This window comes from Gigantopelta aegis, chromosome 3 (assembly GCF_016097555.1).
Source record: "Gigantopelta aegis isolate Gae_Host chromosome 3, Gae_host_genome, whole genome shotgun sequence".
In the NCBI taxonomy this organism is placed as follows: domain Eukaryota; kingdom Metazoa; phylum Mollusca; class Gastropoda; order Neomphalida; family Peltospiridae; genus Gigantopelta; species Gigantopelta aegis.
The window spans coordinates 70,986,982-71,007,863 of record NC_054701.1 but is presented as its reverse complement, the minus strand read 5'-3'; the positions used below and the strand labels follow the sequence as shown (position 1 = coordinate 71,007,863).

Here is a 20,882-nt window from a genome sequence, read left to right as displayed (position 1 = left end):
AAACACCCGACAGCACCCCTTTTCAATAATGCTCCGGTTAATTACGTAGTTGCTGACGTGTTTCTTTCCGTAATGTGCGCATTAGTGATAACTATGTGAAACATTTGTTGTCAGGGAACTCGAAAATTGGAGATTAGCAAGGCAGACAAACACTAATAATAATTTTAAAAATCTACTATGCACCATCTCAAAGATACCTGCCTACTATCAATACATCTTGTCCAGAGCCGACGATTGTATTTCGAATTTTGAACCAGAGCATATCAGAATAAAACTACTTTTACAAACCATTGCCGTACTAATGTATCAAACAGTTTGCAAAGATATAACGACGGCTATGTCATTATTATCATAAGAATGGAATCATTCTTAATGATGCAGATGATGACGAAGGTGATTTCAAGGCTGTATGTTTTTGTCCTGTGCACACAAGGGCAGAATCGAAAGACACCACTTGGCCGGGATCGCAGAAGAAGAAGAAGAAGAAGAAGAAGAAAGACACCAAGTGTAACTATGCAGGACTGTTTGATAAAACATACACAGCATGCAACCAACCAGATTGTAATGTAGAATATGACCCGGTGACATCAAGTGCCGTTGATATATAATGCGATCGATGTAGACATCATGAAGGTGATTTCAAGGTTTGTATATAGGAATGGGATTATTGCTGAAGACGTAGTTAGTTGTTTCCTTGAAGTCAAGATGTACAATCATGTACAAGTATATTATGAAGCTCTAAAGGTATTATGGGGCTAGCCAGGTCAATTTGGGCAAAATGCCAACCAAAGAAAAAACCAAGCATGGTTGAAGACTTGTGCCAACAAATATTTGACAGCCTAACATTGTGATAAGTTTTAGTAGTTAAAGAATCTCTGTAAAAAAATATTCAAATGTCTGTTCCACAGAAATGAAGAGTTTTCAGCATTGTTGATGCCTCACAGATACACAGATGCATTGCTTAGCCTTCTACGGGCATCTCATGTGGGAATTACACTTTAAGTGATTCCATGGTGCTGTGCTTTGACAAGAGCTCTGTATTATGACACCTAGGATCGATCCCCGTCGGTGAACCCATTACGCTATTTCTCGTCCCAGCCAGTGCTCCACAACTGGTATAACAAAGGCCGTGGTATGTACTATCTTGTGTGGGATGGTGCATATAAAAGATCCCTTGCTGCTAATCGTAAAGAGTAGCCCATGAAGTGGCGATAGCGGGTTTTCTCTCTCTCTCTCTCTCTCTCTCTCTCTCTCTCTCTCTCTCTCTCTCTCTCTCTCTCTCTCTCTCTCTCTCTCTCTCTCTCTCTCTCTCTCTCTCTCTCTCTCACAATATATGTGTGGTCCTTAACCATATGTCCGACGCCATATAACCGTAAATAAAATGTGTTGAGTGCGTCGCTAAATAAAACAATTCTAATTCTGTATTATGACACATACACACCAGCTTATTAAGCACATTGCCTATCTTCCATATGAGCACCCTGATATATATGAAGCCTTCAGATTGGATGTGTGGCAACAATATTTGTGGATGCATTCCTAAAAACCTGTACGTTAAAGTGAACAATGGTTAAGACTAAATTCTGCTGCTGAAAAGATACAGCAGAACATCAACGTGTCATCACAAAGAGTTTACAAGGCCAAAAGTTTCAAGGAATTGTGAATATATTTCATAGTATTGGTAGTAAGCCTCGTTCACACTTGGTTAAATGCATTTTCATTGTACTGCAATGGCAGTTTTAGTGGATACTGCCTTTGACTTGATGGAAACCAATATCATCTAACCTTCGAGGGTGAACGACTATATATAACAAGACATCCCATGACAAAATCAGATTACAATTTAGAGTATGACCAAGTGACGTCAAGTGGCGTTGATATAGGCTGGAAAATAGAAACAGAAGAAGACTCTATATAGCATCTTGTAGACTGTTGTAATGTTCATATTTGAAGACTGTGACAACCAGGTCGTAATGAAGACTGGTGGAAAGGCAGGACAGAATTTTGATATCCAAAAAATATGCATCCATCTTTATCATGTTTGCTTAAAAAGCAATCAGGGGAATGTATGCATTTTCAACTGATTTATTGTTTTGATAGGATTTTAAACAATAATCGTTATTACCACCTGCAGATAACAATACATATGTGATCATAGTAGATTTTAAGTTGACAGAAACCTTTACTGAGTTTATATTAGAAAATAATAACATTTGTATCAAAATAATTTTTGAAAAACCCTATGAATGCTCATATTAATAACTTCATCACCAAATAGCTTTGCAAATACTTTATATATGGAAGACCTAAATAATGTTCAAACATTCGCGTACAGTAAAGCCCCGAAAAAGTGTACACCCAAACTTCAACAGGAATTACGGCTGTAAAATGACGAAAATTACATTACCTAATGTAAAGAAAAAGGTGTTGTGAGACACTAACCTTCAAATGATGACACTATCGCTTCTGTTTCTCAGATGTATATCCAACCAACTTCATCTACCCTTAGTTTTGCCATGTCCATCTTAATAAATATTTTATAATGTTTTTATTTAGATGTCATGTTAACAGTTCTTTTGAAATATTGATTTTAGGGAAAAGGGGTCGTTACACAGAAACACTTCCAAGAAAAGTTTATACATAGGATGTAAATATTAACTGAATGTCAAAATAACTTTCTGCTGCAATAAGATCCTCCTAAAAGAATATTTGTGGTTGTGAAGCTAAACTTTATCAAGGGGCAAGATTTAGCTCAGTCAGTTGAGCGCTGGCTTGAGGTGCTTCCGTTGCAGGATCGAACCACCTCAGTAGATTCGTTCAACTGATTGGGTTTGTCTCGTTCCAACAGTGCACCACAACTGGTCAAAGGCCGTGGTATGTGTTTTTTGTCTGTGGGAAAGTGCATATAAAAGATCCCTTCCTGCATTAAGAAAATATAGCGAGTTTCCTCTATTGACTACGAGTCAGAATTACCAAATGTTTGACATTCAGTAACCGATGATTAATTTATCAATGTGCTCTAGTGGTGTCGTTAAACAAAACAAACTTTACAAAACATTGTCAAATGTCTGCTTAAAAATGAAATTGTGCGAATTATGTCTTGTAATGTTACGGAAAACTTGTTATGTGAGACATTAACACACATAAGATTTCAATATTGTTAACATATATAATTATATTGTCGAATCTATTAAGTTTTGTCATCCTAATTGTTTTGATACATATTTTACAAAGTTATTTGCATGGTCACCCCTTAAGCACTTAGATAGATCGATAGAACTACCAGTGAAACCCCGCTATTAAGACCACCAATGGGACAATAAATATGTTGTTATTAGCGAGGTGGTCTTATTAGTGGGTTACTATCTTTTAAGTTGATTCCAAATTATATAAGAAATAGATTGCAAATATAATTTATTTGAATTATTTACAGCGAACACTAAAATAGAATTAAGAACTAATGTCAATATGAATTTGTAAATACTGAATATTAGTCGAATTATATGAAAACGTGTCTATTGTTGAATTTGTCATTTCTAACAACGATGTCGCGTATAAAAGTATATCGAAATAGTGATCGTAGGACTACAATATTCTTGTTTGGTTTTAAGCGCTTTGGCGCAACTCGCTCAAAATACACAAACTCACTTTGTTAATGTCGCCTCTCTAAATAACACTTGTTTTGTTACCTATTGAATTAGTCGGCCACCTTGACGGAGCGATATTCCAATTAACAACTGGACCCGCCCTGTCTCGTTGGGATGACGGTGAATGTGTATCTTCAACTAAGTCCGAGTGTGTAAAACAAAATAACTGGGCAACTAGTATTAAACAATTAATTGTCATCTTCTTTAGGGTTGTATGAGGTATGGTTATACCAGGATTCAGTAACAAATATGGATTATTATTTATCGATAAGGCGGAGCGGAGCGGATAATTTTGTCATGCTCATATACCATGAAGGTTTCGAGCATTTCCGTCCCGGGTCCCGTCTCTGGATAGTCAGGTCCTGATCCGGGACAGAAATGATATGGCAGAGAATTTTTTATCAAGGTAAACACGATCTTGCAGTATACTACAGATATCTACTAAATGTTCATATCTCTATAAACAGGGGCGTAGACTTGGGGGGGGGGGGGGGGGGGGGGGGGTTCGGACGAATCCCCCCGCTGAAGCAAATGGTCCGCTTTTAGAACTAAAACATACAGGTTTATACATTTGAGTTTCTGGTGGTGCAAAAAATAATAGAAAAGGATCCTCTTGGTTCATATTCTACCCCCCCCCCCAGGTCCAGATCACGCTACGCCCCTGATAAATACCTAGTAGAAGAGATATAATTACAGAAATATCTCATGAAGCCATTCCCAGTTTTATATGTATATAAAAATATATATATAACACAGCTTAGACTATCTTCACATAGTTTCGCAATTGAGGTTGGACGCTATATAGCATATTTCTCGCTCCAGCCAGTGTACCACGACTGGTACATCAAAGGCCGTGGTATGTGCTATCCTGTCTATGGGATGGTGCATATAAAAGATCCCTTGCTGCTAATCGAAAAAGAGTAATCCATGAAGTGGCGACAGCTGGTTTCCTCTCTCAATATATGTGTGGTCCTTAACCATATGTCTGACGCCATAGGCCTATAACCGTAAATAAAATGTGTTGAGTGCATCGTTAAATAAAACATTTCCTTCCTTCCCATTACAACACCTATAGGTCTCAAATAATATGTATGTTGTGTCAAATGGGTGAAGTAGAAGATGAGTTTCATTTTATTTTATGCTGCCCCTTCTCTAATGATTTAAGAGTTTTGTGTGTTAAAAATATTATATGGTTCACCCAAATATGGTAAAATTACTACAGCTGCCAAACAGCAATAATACTGAAGAATTGTGTAATTTAGGAAAATATCTATGTGAAGTATTTTTAAAACGTGATGCCATTATAAATGACATATAGGGGCGAGTCCTTTAATGTATTTTGTGAATATATTTTTGTATTTATTACATCCTCCGCTGTTGGAATAATGATGTTACACCTTCCACTTGATATGTACATGTATATGTTATATTGTACTTGTGCAACTGGTGAGCTGTAACAGCTCAAAGTTAAATAAAGAATTGAGTTAAATAAAGAATTGAGTTAAATAAAGAATTGAGTGTAAAACTAAACGAGAATATAAACGTAATCAACGTTCTGGACTGGGCATTCATTTCATTTCAACTTATTTTCGTGCTTATATCCAATTAAGGTTCAAATACGCAGTCCTAGGCACACACCTCAGCTATCTGGGCTGTCTTTCCAGGACAGTGGGTTAGTTGTTAGTGGGTTAGTGGTTAGTGAGAGAGAAGAGGATGTAGTGGTCTTACACTTACCAATTGAGTCCTTAAGAGCTCGCTTTGGGTTGGAGCCGGTACCGGGCTGCGAACCTTGTACCTACTAGCCTGTAGTCCGATGGCTTGACCACTGCGCCACCGAGGCCGGTGGAATGTGTGCAGGTTTGTGGCTCACTTGACTGACTACAGTATGAAAAACAACCAATTACATCGCTCATTAATATATTAACTAGGTAACAATGTTTTCCGGAAACTAAAAGTACCGGTATCCTTTTTATGCTCCACAGTTAAAACTAACATGATTAATATTTGACTGTACTACCTATCATTAATTTTTGTTAACAATCAGCAAGATCAAAGAAACCATTAGATGCGTGACTTTTCAACACTTTTGTAAACGAAAAATGCAGAAAATTTTCTATCATAATATGGTCACTTTGACGGGATGGAAATGCACTAAAGAGGACAAAAATCACTATGAGCACTTTGCACTTTGCGTCACAGACACATGATTGCCAGGTTAACTAAACGTCACGGTGTAATCGATTTCCACCGTGCCGGTTTTTTATTTTATTTTATTGGATGTATGGCATTGGGGACCTGGTCATCACCTAGGAGCAGCCAGTCGTATGTCTTGAAATTGTTAACACACACACGTGTGTAAACAACTATGTGTTATAAAAAAAAATAACGCATGGTGTTCTCACCAACGGGTGTGTAAGAAAAAGTCCAGACTCAATCTCTAACGAAGGAAATGTTTTATTTAACGACACACTCAACACATTTTATTTTCGGTTATATGGCGTCTGCAATCTAACGACGTCACACACATACAATTTGTATGGCGTTGTCATGACCTTACTGTCTCAAGTTTTATAATTTTGCCTGAATTTGTTTTGCTTCAGCTAAAGGCTAAGCGCTAAACCCAAAACAAAAATCATTTTGTGAATTTGGCCCCTCATTAAAACAAATCGCATAATTATCCAAATTGTTTTATTTTGCAAAAAAAAAAAAAAGCGGAGGGTTTGGGGTGGGGAATCCAACCAAAAAAAACAACAAAAAACCCCACTCCATATTTAGCAAGGTATATCTAAGGAAAATGTTCTATTAAGATACTTTCTTGTTTAAACATTAATGCCTGGTATGAAAATACATCTAAATTGTAAAGGAAAGCAAGGTTACGAATTAGGCCCAGTCGGGCTGCTGGTGCTCTCTTGCACCTGCCAGGGCAACGGTCCCTTCTACCACCCACCCCAACCTTTCCTGTCCTGGACGTAGGAGCCGACCGAGGAGGGGACGTAGCCCAGTGGTAATTAAAGCTCTCACTTGATGGGCGGTCGGTCTGGGATCGTCGGTGGGCCCATCGGGCTATTTCTCGTTGTGGCCAGTGCACCATGACTGGTATATTAAAGGCCGTGGATATGTGCTATCCTGTATGTGGGATGGTGCATATAAAATATCCCTTGCTGCTAATCGAAAAAGAGTAGCCCATGAAGTGGCGACAGCGGTTTCCTCTCTCAATATCTGTCTGGTCCTTAATCATATGTCTGACGCCATATAACCGTAAATAAAATGTGTTGAGTTCGTCGTTAAATAAAAAAAATTCCTTCCTTCCTGTGTCCATGACAGGCGTGCGCTAAAACAGCTTGCACTGAATGTGCACGTTAATCCCTATACCATATCATACGATGTAGAGTTGACGGGGGGAGGGGGGGGGGGAGAGCACAGTCTGTAAATTGCGAGGGAACACTTCAACAGTATCTTTATGTGGGCGCGAGGGGGTGGGGGCACAAGACATAACAATTTTTTTAAATACAAGCATACCTTTAGTGTAGCCCTCCCCCGCCTCCGGTTCCTATGGGCCTGCATATGAAAGACAAGCAGCTCTTCGACAGCAAAACACAAAACCTCGCGGAGTTTTTAAACATAACGGAGTTGTGGGCATTGATGATACCGTTCTGATTATCTGGCGGATATTCTTCAGGAGGAAATTACCACAAAACAAGAGCAATGGCAGAGTCCGCGGGTTGTGAAATGAGTACAGATTCTCAGGAAGAACACGCCGTCATTACAGAGAAATCTGAAATAGGCGAAGGCGATAGCTTTACTCGAAGTACACTTTCAGGCAGCAAACCGACATGTGTCATTGTATTGGGCATGGCAGGATCAGGAAAGACTACATTTGTGCAGGTTTTGTTTGTTTGTTTGTTTGATGTTGTTTTTTGTTTTTTTTAAAGTCTGCGCACCTAAGCATTTGTGTTGTATTTTAAAGTTAAAATATTTCTTTAAAAATTATTTGTTTCACTGCCACAGTACAATGGAACAATAAACGTGTTACAACTGAAGTTATTTTTATTTTAATGTTTTTTAAACTCGAGTATTTACTGGTCTGCATGACGGCACATAAGTATGTGCAGCAAACATTAAAACAACCACTTCTGTCGCTAATGTTTACATAAAACAAGGTATAATATCCGGGCGGATATTTTTCCCCAAGCGTAATCTAATGCAATATAATTTATTTTCACCTTTGTAAATTTATGACACAGCAAAAAAAATACGGGGTAAAATATATCTAATAATTTATTTAGCCCCCACGTACGTGTAGTATACATTATTTAGTCTGTGGACGAAATGTACTGGGGAAATAAAAACCCAGTGGACGAATCGTCCGGAACTGATTTTTTGTAGTGGATGAATCGTCTCAAGTTCCTCAGTGGACGAATTGTCCAGTGGGCGAATCGACTGCATCCCATCATTACAACGTTGACAGACACGTGTTGACAGGTGACAGAAAAACACGTTGATCGAGGCTGACAAAAGTGTACTTTCAGTGCATTAATTCAGAGGGTTTTTTTTCAATAAAATTGTTATTGACCAGTTTTATACATATATTCACAATCAAGATGTGTTGTTTTAACAACGGTTTTGTGAATTAAATTAATGTTGTTTGTTTGTTTACAAACATACCCCGACACTTGTTTCAAGATGTAATGTAACATCTTTAACATGCGCAGACTTTTGTGCTGCGCAGACTAAGGTGACATATATATATACATGTAACCTTTTGTAAGCAAGCTGCAAAGCAAACACCAACACCTATTTGTTTTAGTTCCATGACTAACCTTTTAACCAATTTTGTTGTTAAATATATGATATTGTGGTGTTAATATATAGTTTTAAATTTTAATATTGAACAGACTAGATCTGTTCCCTTTACTTAATTATCAGTGCAAGCAAACCAAAATACACCCCTCCCACACACATACAGACACACACACATGTGCACACATAACAAAAATAAAACCTCTGCTAATTTACTAAAATCATCTTTATTACCTACATAATTAATATTTGGGGAGGGACGAACCGAAAAATATTTGGGGGCAAACTAACACTTCGTTGGGGGTGAAATGACACTTGGGGCGAACTGGATTGGGGGAAATTCTGAGTCGTTCAGAATTTGTTTCTGATTGGTCCATAATTTGTTGAATTACTTTGAAAGGGAAGTCTCGACTGAAAAGCAAAATGTGTTGTTGACATTCCTACATGGGATGTTTGGTGATTCAGTGACAGTGGAAATTATTAACTAATGGATTAGTAATAACATTTAACAGGTGAGAAAATTGAGTGCATCCATATGGTCCACAGTCTCTCCCAGTAGACTATGTTCTGTCTCTGTAAAAGCCAATGTTGCATATAAGATATAAATATGAAATAGACAAATCATTAAAAACTTAATATAAAACATAAAATAAAGCTTTACGGAGACATAAATATTCGGTCTAATGTACAGGTAATTAAAAGTGATAACTACTCGGATACAGGTAAGTATTACTTAAATTTGTATTTAGTCTTTTGTTCAACATAAAAAAAATGTCATTTCTAAAGCTGTATTTCACACAAATTAAATGTATGCATTTAAGTCCTAGACCAGTTGATGGATATTGGCGTATTGTTGTGCATGCGGGTCTCTTGACATCTCAGTTCATGTTAAAAATCCCTGGAACACAATTTAAGTCTGATTGAAATACTTTAGCATTTACTAGCATTTAGCTCAGTTTTTATGTTAAAACAGTCTTGTGTTTGCATCTTTCTTTCTTTTTTTTTAACAGAGAATTACTGCTCATTTACATGCAAGAAAGTTACCTCCGTATGTCATCAACTTGGATCCAGCTGTGCATGAAGTGCCTTTCCCAACAAATATCGGTAATTATATAAGAACTGACTATAATTATTTTTCATTTCATGAAGTAGGAACAGAAAAATATTGTGCAGACTGTATGACTCCGCCTAGAAGGGTGGGCATAATTTTGTTTTATTTATGAATTGAAATGTGAATGCACAAGTTAACTATAAACACTACTAAGGGCCGCACATAGGGTTTAGTTGCAATAGGCATTTAAATTTATTTTAAAACTTTTTTCTGAAGATAAGTACTTTCGTGTCAGTTAGATACCAGTTATCTTACACTTCGTTGTTTAAAACTCACTTTTGCTTGTTGCATATGTTTTCAGACAAGTCGTAAGATAAACAGTATCTAATGGCTGCTCTTGTAGTATTCTCTATGTATACAATAATGTGACACCACAAGACTACATTAATCAATCATGCTGGGTGGTGTCTATGTTGCATGTACTATTACTATTAAGTTTATAATGTTGTTTTATTATTATGAAAATGGTGAACAACATTTGGTAAACCACTTGCTGTATTTTAGTCATGTCTTCAATGTCAGCTACACTTACATTATTAGTCTAACTTAGTCTAAGTTACAGTGTTGAGTGTGCAGTTTAAGCATGTCTTAACATTTGGTGAATGTACAGTGGAGGATGTCTAAAATGTTGTATTTAGTGTTTAGGTATGTCTTAATGTTAAGTTAAGCAGTCTTAAATGTCAAGTGTAAAATTCAAGCATGTCTTTAAATGTTGAGTTTAACTTTACTACATGTGTGTTTACATACATGTACTAATTATATATATCTTTTTCAGATATCCGGGACACTGTTAACTATAAAGAAGTAATGAAGCAGTATCCTTTTCACTTCAAATAATCTTTGTTTTATGTACCTGTGTATATGTATGCACATTTCATCAAATGTTACAATGTTGACATCTTTGTTTTATGTACCTGTGTACATGTATGCACATTTCATCAAATGTTACAATGTTGACATCTTTGTGACAGATTAGCAGGGCGATTACACTAGCCTGTAATAATTTCCTTCATTATTTTATTATGATGCTTATTTCATTTAGATGTATGGAATTACTGAATTTGATTCACAGAAATGCAAATTAAATCATTAACAGTTGTATCTTATTTTTCTTAATAAATAATTAGTTATTCTTTGGGTCCCAATGGAGGAATTGTAACGTCTCTGAATCTTTTTGCCACAAGATTTGATCAGGTAAGTTAAATAGGTTTTCCAATTTGTAACAATGAATCTCTCTGTTAACATTTTAATTGGTAAAACATGCGTTTTACTTACCACAGATGTTTTAAGTCAAATTACATTTTAACTGGATAATTTCATATTACATACAAAATTTGTTAATACTGAATAATGTTTAAAGTCAGAAATGAACTATATTCTTTAATTAGGCATTATCCATACATGAGAGCTGATCTCAAATTGCACATCTGTTGTATAACAAGTATCAGTTTGGCCACCCAGCTCCTGTTTTTAGAATACCTGATGTCATCAGATGGTGACATTTGAATTGTTATTTTAGGACTTAAAACGTAAGAATTTGTTACAATTTCAAAAGTTTTTACCCCAAGCAAAAGGCTTCCCCTACAGCAGTTTTGAGTCTACACAAGCAATTTGAAACCAGGAACCGTTGCAACAAATAAACACAAAATTGAAATTAAGAAATGATCCCTTCAACCGATGGCAGTAATATTTTGTCCAGCAACAAACCAACCTGGCATCATTAAAGCCCCGGACATGCAGCAATTCATATTGCAGATATAGCATGTATTGTCTGTGCCATCTTTAAGTTCAAGCCATGGAAACTATCAACTTGCCCAGTGGATTAGCATCATCTGAATTGTACTCATGCTCAATGAGGGGGCGGGACGTACCCCCTACTGGTAAAGTGCTCACTTGATGCGTGGTCGGTTTGCGTGATCGATCCCTGTCGGTGGGCCCATTGGGCTATTTCTTGTTCCAGCCAGTGCACCACGACTGGTATATCAAAAGCTGTGGTATGTGCTATTCTGTCTGGTATGTTGCATATAAAAGATCCCTTGCTACTAATGGAAAAAATGTAGCAGGTTTCCTCACTGACTGTCAAAGTGACCATATGTTTGACATCCAATAGCCGATGATTAATAAATCAATGTACTCTAGTGGTGTCGTTAAACAAAACAAACTTCTTCATGCGCAATGATTTCTTCTCATCTGGGTCAAGGGAGCAAGAGTTATTTTCTATCTTTGATTTGTGGAAGCTGGGGTGGAGTATTATTAATAACTTTAAGTCTGTTGATGTATAATATTACAGGCATGTTGCTTCAAAAATGTATTGTTATATTTGTGCAGGTGATTGATTTCATTGAAAAGAGATCTGAAGAAGCAAGGTGAGGGCTAATGCTGTAATAGATTTGGCAGTGCTTGAAAGAAAGTTTGTTTGGTCAACCTTGTAAAATGTTAATAATTTCTTCATATACATTTCTTCTTATTTAAAAAAAAAAGTATGACTATAAGCCTTTTTGTTTTTTATTGGTTGTTTGGGTAGGGTTTGTTTCATGATTTGTACTTAAAACCTGCAGCTATATATCCATGGTGGCCCCAATGTAACAATTAATCCATTTTTGTGTAAAAAGCAAGCATCATAAAAATTTTAAGGGGCGGGACGTAGCTCAGTGGTACAGTGCTTGCTTTATGCATGGTCGGTCTGGGATCGATCCCCGTCGATAGGCCCATTGGGCTATTTCTTGTTTCAGCCAGTGCACCATGACTGGTATATCAAAGGCCATGGTATGTGCTATTCTGTCTGTGGGATGGTGCATATAAAAGATCCCTTGCTACTAATCAAAAAGAGTAGTCCATGAAGTGGCGACAATGGGTTTCCTCTCAATATCTGTGTGGTCCTTAACGACATGTCTGACGTATAACCATAAATAAAATGTGTTGAGTGCATCATTAAATAAAACATTTCCTTCCTTTCATCACTTTAAATTGGATGATCATTTTTAAAACGGACTGCAATTGAATTTGATTGGTCATCTGATCATGTATTTCTAGACAACTCTGGTGTGTATCCTTTTCAGGCCTCTGAACATTGTGTACATTTCTGTGTAACCTAAAAAAATTATTCGCACATTAAATTTAGGATATGATTAACAGGGCCATAATAGGGTATGCAAAATCAGCTTTCTCTCCTTGCAGTTTGTTAATTAATAGTGAGACATTGTATGTAAATGGCAGATGATTTGTGCTGGCTGCAGTCCTTGATGTGTTGTTATCAATATTTTTCAGACATGTGATAATTGACACACCAGGACAGATTGAGGTTTTCACATGGTCAGCATCTGGCAGCATCATCACGGAAACTTTAGTGAGTGTTTTGTCAATTCTAGTCATTTGTTGATCTAGCATTCTATACTAAATAAATTTAAAATTAAAATTGATAATGCACTTTTTTTAATGTAGATCTAGTTGTAGGTTTTTGGGATACAGGTCAGTGATAGGAAATATCTGAGGCGTGGTGATTCAAAGGATAGATTGCCCATGATGAACTTGGGTTATTGCCCATGATGGACTTGGGTTTTTTTTTTCTGCCCCAATCAGTGCCCCACGACTGGTATGTTAATAGATATGGTGTCAACTGGCTTTAGATAGTACTAAATTCAAGGTGATAAAGGTTGTGCCAAAAATACAAATGCCCGAAATAATCATGCCCAAATTAAGAACAAATATGTTGACCTCAAAAGATTTCACATCAAAACCGCTAAAATGTGTAGCATTAATTAGATTAGAATAACGTACATGTATAATTCATTTCTGAATATTCACAACCATTTAACAACTTCAGTAACATTACTGCACTAAAAAGACTACATGCTCAGAACAGACCAAAAATTGTTCCCAAATTAGTAACATCTAGATCCCAGTGTTCAACAAACATTCCTTTCTTGTTTATTATTATTGGGAACATATATTTTACAGAAACTTAATTTCAATATGTCTTAAAGTTTAGTTAGATAAGATTTTTGATTACATATTTTTTTTAATTTCAGGCTTCTATGTTCCCGACAGTGATTGTGTATGTGATGGACACATCAAGAAGTATTAACCCTGTTACGTTCATGTCCAACATGATGTATGCTTGCAGCATCTTGTACAAGACAAAGCTTCCTTTCATCATCGCTATGAACAAGGTAGTTTCATCTTTCTCTCGGACTATGATGCCTTCTCAGGTGGGGGCGGGATGTAGCCCAGTTTTAAAGCATTTGCTTGATGCGCAGTCGGTCTGGGATCGATCCCTGTCTGTGGTCCCATTGGGCTATTTCTCGTTCCAGCCAGTACTCCATGACTGGTATAACAAAGGCTGTGGTATGTGCTATCCTGTCTGTGAGATCGTGCATATAAAAGATCCCTTGCTGCTAATCGAAAAGAGTAGCCCATGAATTGGTGACAGCGGGTTTCCTCTTTTAATATCTGTGTGGTCCTTAACCATATGTCTAACCCCATATAACCATCAATAAAATGTGTTGAGTGCATTGTTAAATAAAACATTTCTTTCTTTTTTCTTTCCTTCTGAGGGTTTATTTCTTGACTGGTCTCTGTGGCATAGTGGTTAACTTATCAAGTCTTATGACTTGTGGGTGTTGAGTTCATATTCCAGTTTGGCTCCATTCAGTTAGAAGTTGTATGGTCATTATACCGTCTCTCACACTAACAAACAGCCCAAATAGCCAAGGTGTGTGCTGAAAGGAAAGTAATTAAACTAAGATAGGTAAGGTCAGAAATATATGAAAAAATTAAGAAACATACATGTAAATGTAATGAGATGTAGGTTTTCCCATCAGTTTTATGTGTATGGGGAGTAACAGCATATTACAGTTTTAATATTTTTTAATTGTAAAACATTTATGTGTGGATATAGATAATTTATAGTTATAGATGATCACAAATGAATGTAAAAATAGCTATGATAATGTACCTTTAATGTTTGATTTTGAGTAAAAGTGTTTATGTTGGAATTTGTTCCTGCTGTTTCAGATTGATATTGTTAGTAACAGTTTTGCAGTGGAATGGATGACCGACTTCGAAGCATTCCAAGATGCCCTGGAACAGGAGACTTCATACATTTCTAACCTCACAAGATCTATGAGTCTAGTCCTAGATGAGTTCTATGAAAATATCAAGGTATGTTTTCTAGATATCTGCTGTTAAAATTAGGGAATAGTTACAATGTATATTGTATTTCACCATTTATTAACATTTATGCTTGTTTTACTGTTGCAAATTGACTAAATGATATAAATAGAATTTAGAAATCAATTTATTCTTAAAGGGACATTCCTGAGTTTGCTGCATTGTAAGATGTTTCCGACTAATACAATATTTCTACGATTAAACTTACATATTAAATATATTTTCTTGTTTAGAATATCAGTGTCTGTATATTCAATGTGTTTCTGGTCGTCTTAATATTTGTAAGAAGCCACAACTGGATTTTGTCGTCAAATAATTTTGTACGTACGAAAAAAATAGTTTTTAGGAAATAAAATGAAATTTAACCTAGTATAAATATTAGAACAATCACAAACACGTTTAATATACAGTCACTAATATTTCATGCAGAAAAATATATTTGATATGTAATTACAGTCGTCAAAAAGTAAGTCTCTGTTAGTCGATAACATCTTAAAAATTGCAGCAAACTCAGGAATGTCCCTTTAAGTAATAAAAATATACTCATGATCATTGTATCTATTAACATTTGCATTGACACAGTTTTCCTTTTAGCTTTAGAATTAAAAAAACAACAACCCCAAAACAGTGTATAATCAACAAGCATTGCTATTTTTAAATTTGTTGTTTTACAGGCAGTAGGTGTATCTGCAGTCACTGGAGAGGGGGTCACGGAATTCTTCCAGAAGGTGGATGAAGCTACTACAGAGTATGAAAAGTAGGTGATCGCTTTATGGGTCTCAAGGCTTTCAAGCAGGCCCTACTTTTTCCTACTTTTTCTTGAAAAATCCCTACTATCCCTACTTTTTTGTGAAAATAGTTCGAGAAATAGTAGAAAGGTTTTAGTGAAATGCATTAATTGAACTAATCTACATCTTGATTTTAACAAGAAGCAGTTTCTAGTATTTTTGTAGGATAAGTTTGTTGTAGTAGGTCTCCAGTACTATAATAGGGGTTCCACAATGAGAATGACTGGTGCATGTTGACAAGTTCTTTAGGTTCATCTCCTCATTCTGTTGCTGAATCCCTCTTGAAGCACTGGTTTCTAAGCAAAGATACACTACATATACATAAGAATTGGTGAAAAGGTCATTAGTCAATTATTTGCATAAAAAAAGGTAAATAAAGAGCCCTACTATCCCTACTTTTGCCCTTAAAATCCCTACTTTAAAAAAAAAATCATCCTACTTTTATCCCTACTTTTTTGTTATTGGTCACTTGAAAGTCTGGGTCTGGTATCTCCACTAGGTAAAATAACTATAATCTCCCTTTGTCAGTTTGTCATTATAAGAAAACATCATCCTTGTAATATTGCCACCAGAGAATGTACAGCAAAATAGCATTAATTAATATAAAACGTAAGTTTTAATGTTTAGAATTATTCCACCTAAGTTGTAAATTTAAAAAATATTTTTTTATATAGTAAACTTGTGCATTACCACTGCCAGTTAGGTTAGTTTGTAATGCTTTGCAACATAGGTAGTGGAATGTCAATATTAAAATGGTGAATGAAATATTTTTATATAACCTTGATTGATTACATTACATCTATAGGCTGTGAAAGAATAGTATAATAATCAGAGACAGAAAATAATGTCGGTGTCAATTGTTAAAGTGGTACAAAATATTCTTTAGTTTGGAGATTTAAATTTATATCATAGGGTTTTATTTTACAATTGAAACTGTAACCCAACATCTCAAGATGTTTAAAAATATGACGTGCTTTCAGTGAATACAAACCCCAGTATGAAAAGTTGAAGCTAGAGAAAGAGAAGGAGTTTGAGCAACAGAAGAAAGATCAGATGGAAAAGGTTAAGAAAGATATTAAGGCAGGAGATGCAGGGACTTTGAAAGGTGAGAACTAATTAAAGATAGATTTTTACAGGGGCATGTATACACAATTTGTTAATCAAGTTGTTGATGGTTATATTTCATGTGGAGTATTTATCCGAGTGATAAAATGTGTACTTTAGGTGCATTATGTTGTGGGGCCAAATCCAGACAGACATGTCAGTGTCCAAAACATAGTATTTCAAAGGCTGTGGTGTTTGCTGTTACTTCAGTTCATACATCCATGGCTGGATAGCAGAGAATCTGTAATTGGTCAGTTTTCCAAAATCGAAATGTCTTAAACCAATTTAGCTATCCATGAGAACCAATCTGTGAATTGTGTTAAGTAATTAACTCTAAAATACTTGCAGGAGATACATGTGAGGCTGTACGTGGGTTATAAATTTCATCTCTGCTTGACCAAATGTCGCAAATACTGTAATGTTAATTGTCCACTTGATAGCTGTAGTTTAAACATGTGCTAGCCTGTTGATAAATATTCCTTTTTTATATCTCATGAGCAAGAGCAAAAGGGTAGCAGTATACCAGATAGCAGCTCACTGAGTTGAAGTGCAATTAACTTTGCATATCGCATTAAATAACACCATGCCTGCTATTGGTGATATGTTACAGAACTTGTCATAATGTCATAAAATTTCATCTGAACAGTAAATTCCTGCAATTTAATTTCAACTAGTATCAGTTTACTAGAATATGGATAGGAGAATTGTGATGCAAAGAAGTTTTTTCATAATCACTTACCAAATCTATTGTTACTATTGAGCTTGAAATATGTGCAGGGTCTAACTGAAATTGGGATGAGGATTTTTCTGTGGAACTAGGGTATGGTATTGATGATATCCATAGTATATATCTTGATTGAAACACTGTGTGTTGCAGTTTAGCCCAATATATTACTATTTTCATCTCTGGTATTTGATATATCAGATAGTTTTCAAAATTACTTACAGTACATGACTATTTAATATGACAATTTATTACACACCAGTGTAAGATATTGCTCATGTCATAACACTCACTCAATATTTAACTAATGTAATATTGGCATGACGTAGATCACTCGCTGACCCAATTTGTAGAAAAATAACATGTATTAGGTCACAACATCTGCTTACTTTTGCGTTGTGGCTTATTTGAAATTGGTTTGTAATTAATAAAATGATAAACTAGCTTGCCTATGATACCATTTTTATGAAACTCGTGAACAGTGTTCTGACGAGCAAATGGTATGACAGGCAAGCTTGTTTAGTATTCTATATGTGGATAAGCATTAAATCAGAAGATGTTCTTTTTCTATGAAATTTTGTTGGCTGTGTTTACTAATAGATCAGTATGTGTGTAATAATTGCTAAGATTTTTGTTTTTAATGTAGATGAACTGCTTCAAATGCAACCCTCGAGAATGGTGATCATGCCAGGTCAAGAGGAGGAGGACTCCGATGATGAGTTTGTTGGAACCACAGGACCAGAAATGGGTTTGTCTTTTTCTACAGCTTATAAGGAGCTTGTAATGTTTAACGACACCACTAGAGCACATTGATTTATTAATCATCGGCTATTGGATGTCAAACATTTCGTAATTTTGACGTATAGTCTTAGAGAGGAAACCTGCTACATTTTTGCATTAGTAGCAAGGGATTATGCACCATCCCACAGACAGGATAGCACATACCACAGCCTTTGATATACCAGTCGTGGTGCACTGGCTAGAATGAGAAATAGCCCAATGGGCCCTGGGATCGATCATAGACTGACTGCGCATCAGGGAAATGCTTTACCACTGGACGGCGTCCTGCCCTTCTACAGTTTATAAAAGTTGGATAAGTTTTGCCATTGATACTTTTATGTAAAGTACTGTAAAACTGGATTATTTTTACAACATGTTTTTTTTTTTAACATGAATTAGATACCTCAGTGCTTGCGTAAGATGTGTAACTTTCACTATCCGAAATGTATTTTTGCAGTGGAAATAGTGAATGTGTATAAAGTTCAGGATTTGAAGTTAGGCGTGAATGATGCAAAATGTATGATGTATCTCTCCCCGTCCCCCAGTTTACAGTAATCAGTTTTATGAGATCATATACATTTACATTCATATCCTGATGCTTAGTAATTTAAAATGATTTGCCATCACCACTACCATTCTATGCGTAAATATGTAAAAATTGTTTTAAAACTATGTAAAATTCCATGACTTGAAGTTGGACGTGAATTATGTAAAAAGGACGCATTTTCCCCTCAGTTTAAAGTAATCAGTTTTATGAGATCGTATGAATTTATATTCATACCCCAATGCTTAGTAATTTAACATTATTTGCCATCACCACTACCATTCTATGCTTAAATTAACCAAAATTGTGAAGAAGACAATTGTGTGGTTTGTAGATAGTCTGGTGTAGTGACAATTTAATAAAAACAAAAAAACTGATGGTTGGATATATATATATTACAGTAGAATCTCATTGGCTCGAACGCCCAATGGTCGAACCTACCGATATTCTCGAACCAAGAACAATGTCCCGATTTTTTCTCTTTATTAAACCCTTTTATTTTGGTGCTGATTGGTCGAATACCCCTGGGGTCGAACACAAGCTTTCTCTCGAACCAGTTTATTGGTCGGAACTGTAAAATTAAACATATTTAGCTCGAACGACTAAATCTATCCGAAGAAATACAAAAAATTATTTATGTACGAATTTTTCTTCGACCCTTTCATGTCAGTCACAAAGTAAGTTATTATAAATTCGGAAGTGGAACGAATTACCAGGTAATCCTAGATCATATGCCGGCTTATCATGTTGTTTATTCAGCACCTATCGGTAATTATCTTTCTAGTACAGACAATTTGTAGTATGATAATTGTTAGCTGAATGAACCTTACATGTAACACCAATCAATTGGTGAGCCTAGGCAGACCTCGCTGGTTTACTTTAATCATTTCAATCGCTACTCTACGCATGAGCGTCAGCATATTTTGTTTTGTTAAAGGGCCTCCGCCTGTGCTTCATGCACTTTCATTTTTTCTCAATGTTGTCAATATGTCGCAAATGATTCTACTACAGCATCATAAAGAATGATTTTTTAAATGAATAAATATTTATAAATACAGACTATTAGTGTGTTTGTTATTTGTTTATTTAATGGTGATAAATAATAGTTACAAATATGTATCTCATCCGACATTTGACGGCGACTTCGTTACTCAAGAGTCATCGGACCATCTCGACCAAGCCAGTTTTACGGAAATATGCAAGGTGTTCCGATTGGTTTTTGTGTTACAGAAGCACCCGACAACAGCCGAATGCATGGTTCGAACTACCCGATGGGTCGAACAGACTTTGATGCACTGAGTGTTTGAGCCAATGAGATTCTACTGTATATGTAATTTTTTCTGTTTTTTCTTTCAGATGAGGATGAATTGAGAGAAGCTGCATCATTCAGACAGTTCTTGGAAAACCAGAAAAAGAAATTGAAAGAAAAAAATTCCCAACAGTCTGATAAAACATCAAAAACGTGACACCGGCCAGTTTCATTGAAAAACAATGTTTGTCATTTGACACTGGGCAGTCCGACTTGAAATGTTCAAAAGCAGGCTCTACATGGAAAAAATGGCCTACAGCTTCTTCGAGGTCCACTGACTTGTGTATCATGTTTGTTTTATAAAGATGGGGACAGGACATACCAAGATAGCAGCCATGAAAAGACATCTCCTGGTCTTGTAGAGTGATTGGAAGGTAGCCATTCAAGGCACATGTGACATTATGTGGTGTACCACATGTGGGGAATGTTAAGTGTTGCAGATTGTTTATACAAAAGTCCATTGTGATGGGATATGTGGTGTTTCACATAACAGAAATGTTTAGACAGACACATGGTGTTTTTATAAACAGTTCGTCCCATTTTCACATGCTATGTGGTATTTTACAGAAATGAACTCACTAAACAACAGTACAGTTTCTTATATGACATTTTTAAATATGAAAAGAATTGTAATATTAACTGATGGTCTGTAAAACAGTGATCTGCAGCTATGAACTCACAGCTGTCAACTTTGAAGGCTTCACTGTAAATATTACAATTTATATATTTTTTTAATATAAAACCTGAATCACCATCATTTTGTTTCGAGTTTTATTTGAAAAAGAATGTTTGTCATGTGATGCACAAGCACTGCAAAAAGTTAAAAAATTTGTTTTGTTTAATGACACAACTAGAGCCAGGCCTCACACAAGGTCAAAATCATAGAGCAAAGTCACTTCTTTCTCA

The 20,882-nt window shown here is 35.9% G+C and overlaps 1 protein-coding gene across 1 annotated transcript; it reads left to right on the top strand.

Moving 5' to 3' along the window:
- Nucleotides 1-7,334: 7,334 nt before the first annotated feature.
- Nucleotides 7,335-20,730, top strand: LOC121369010 (GPN-loop GTPase 1-like). Its single transcript, XM_041493806.1, has 12 exons — nucleotides 7,335-7,532; nucleotides 9,458-9,551; nucleotides 10,334-10,373; nucleotides 10,686-10,752; nucleotides 11,887-11,924; nucleotides 12,826-12,904; nucleotides 13,587-13,727; nucleotides 14,572-14,718; nucleotides 15,402-15,484; nucleotides 16,496-16,620; nucleotides 17,990-18,091; nucleotides 20,024-20,730. The coding sequence occupies exons 1-12, from the start codon at nucleotides 7,353-7,355 to the stop codon at nucleotides 20,131-20,133; spliced, it is 1,206 nt and encodes a 401-aa protein (XP_041349740.1). The 5' UTR covers nucleotides 7,335-7,352; the 3' UTR covers nucleotides 20,134-20,730.
- Nucleotides 20,731-20,882: the final 152 nt, after the last annotated feature.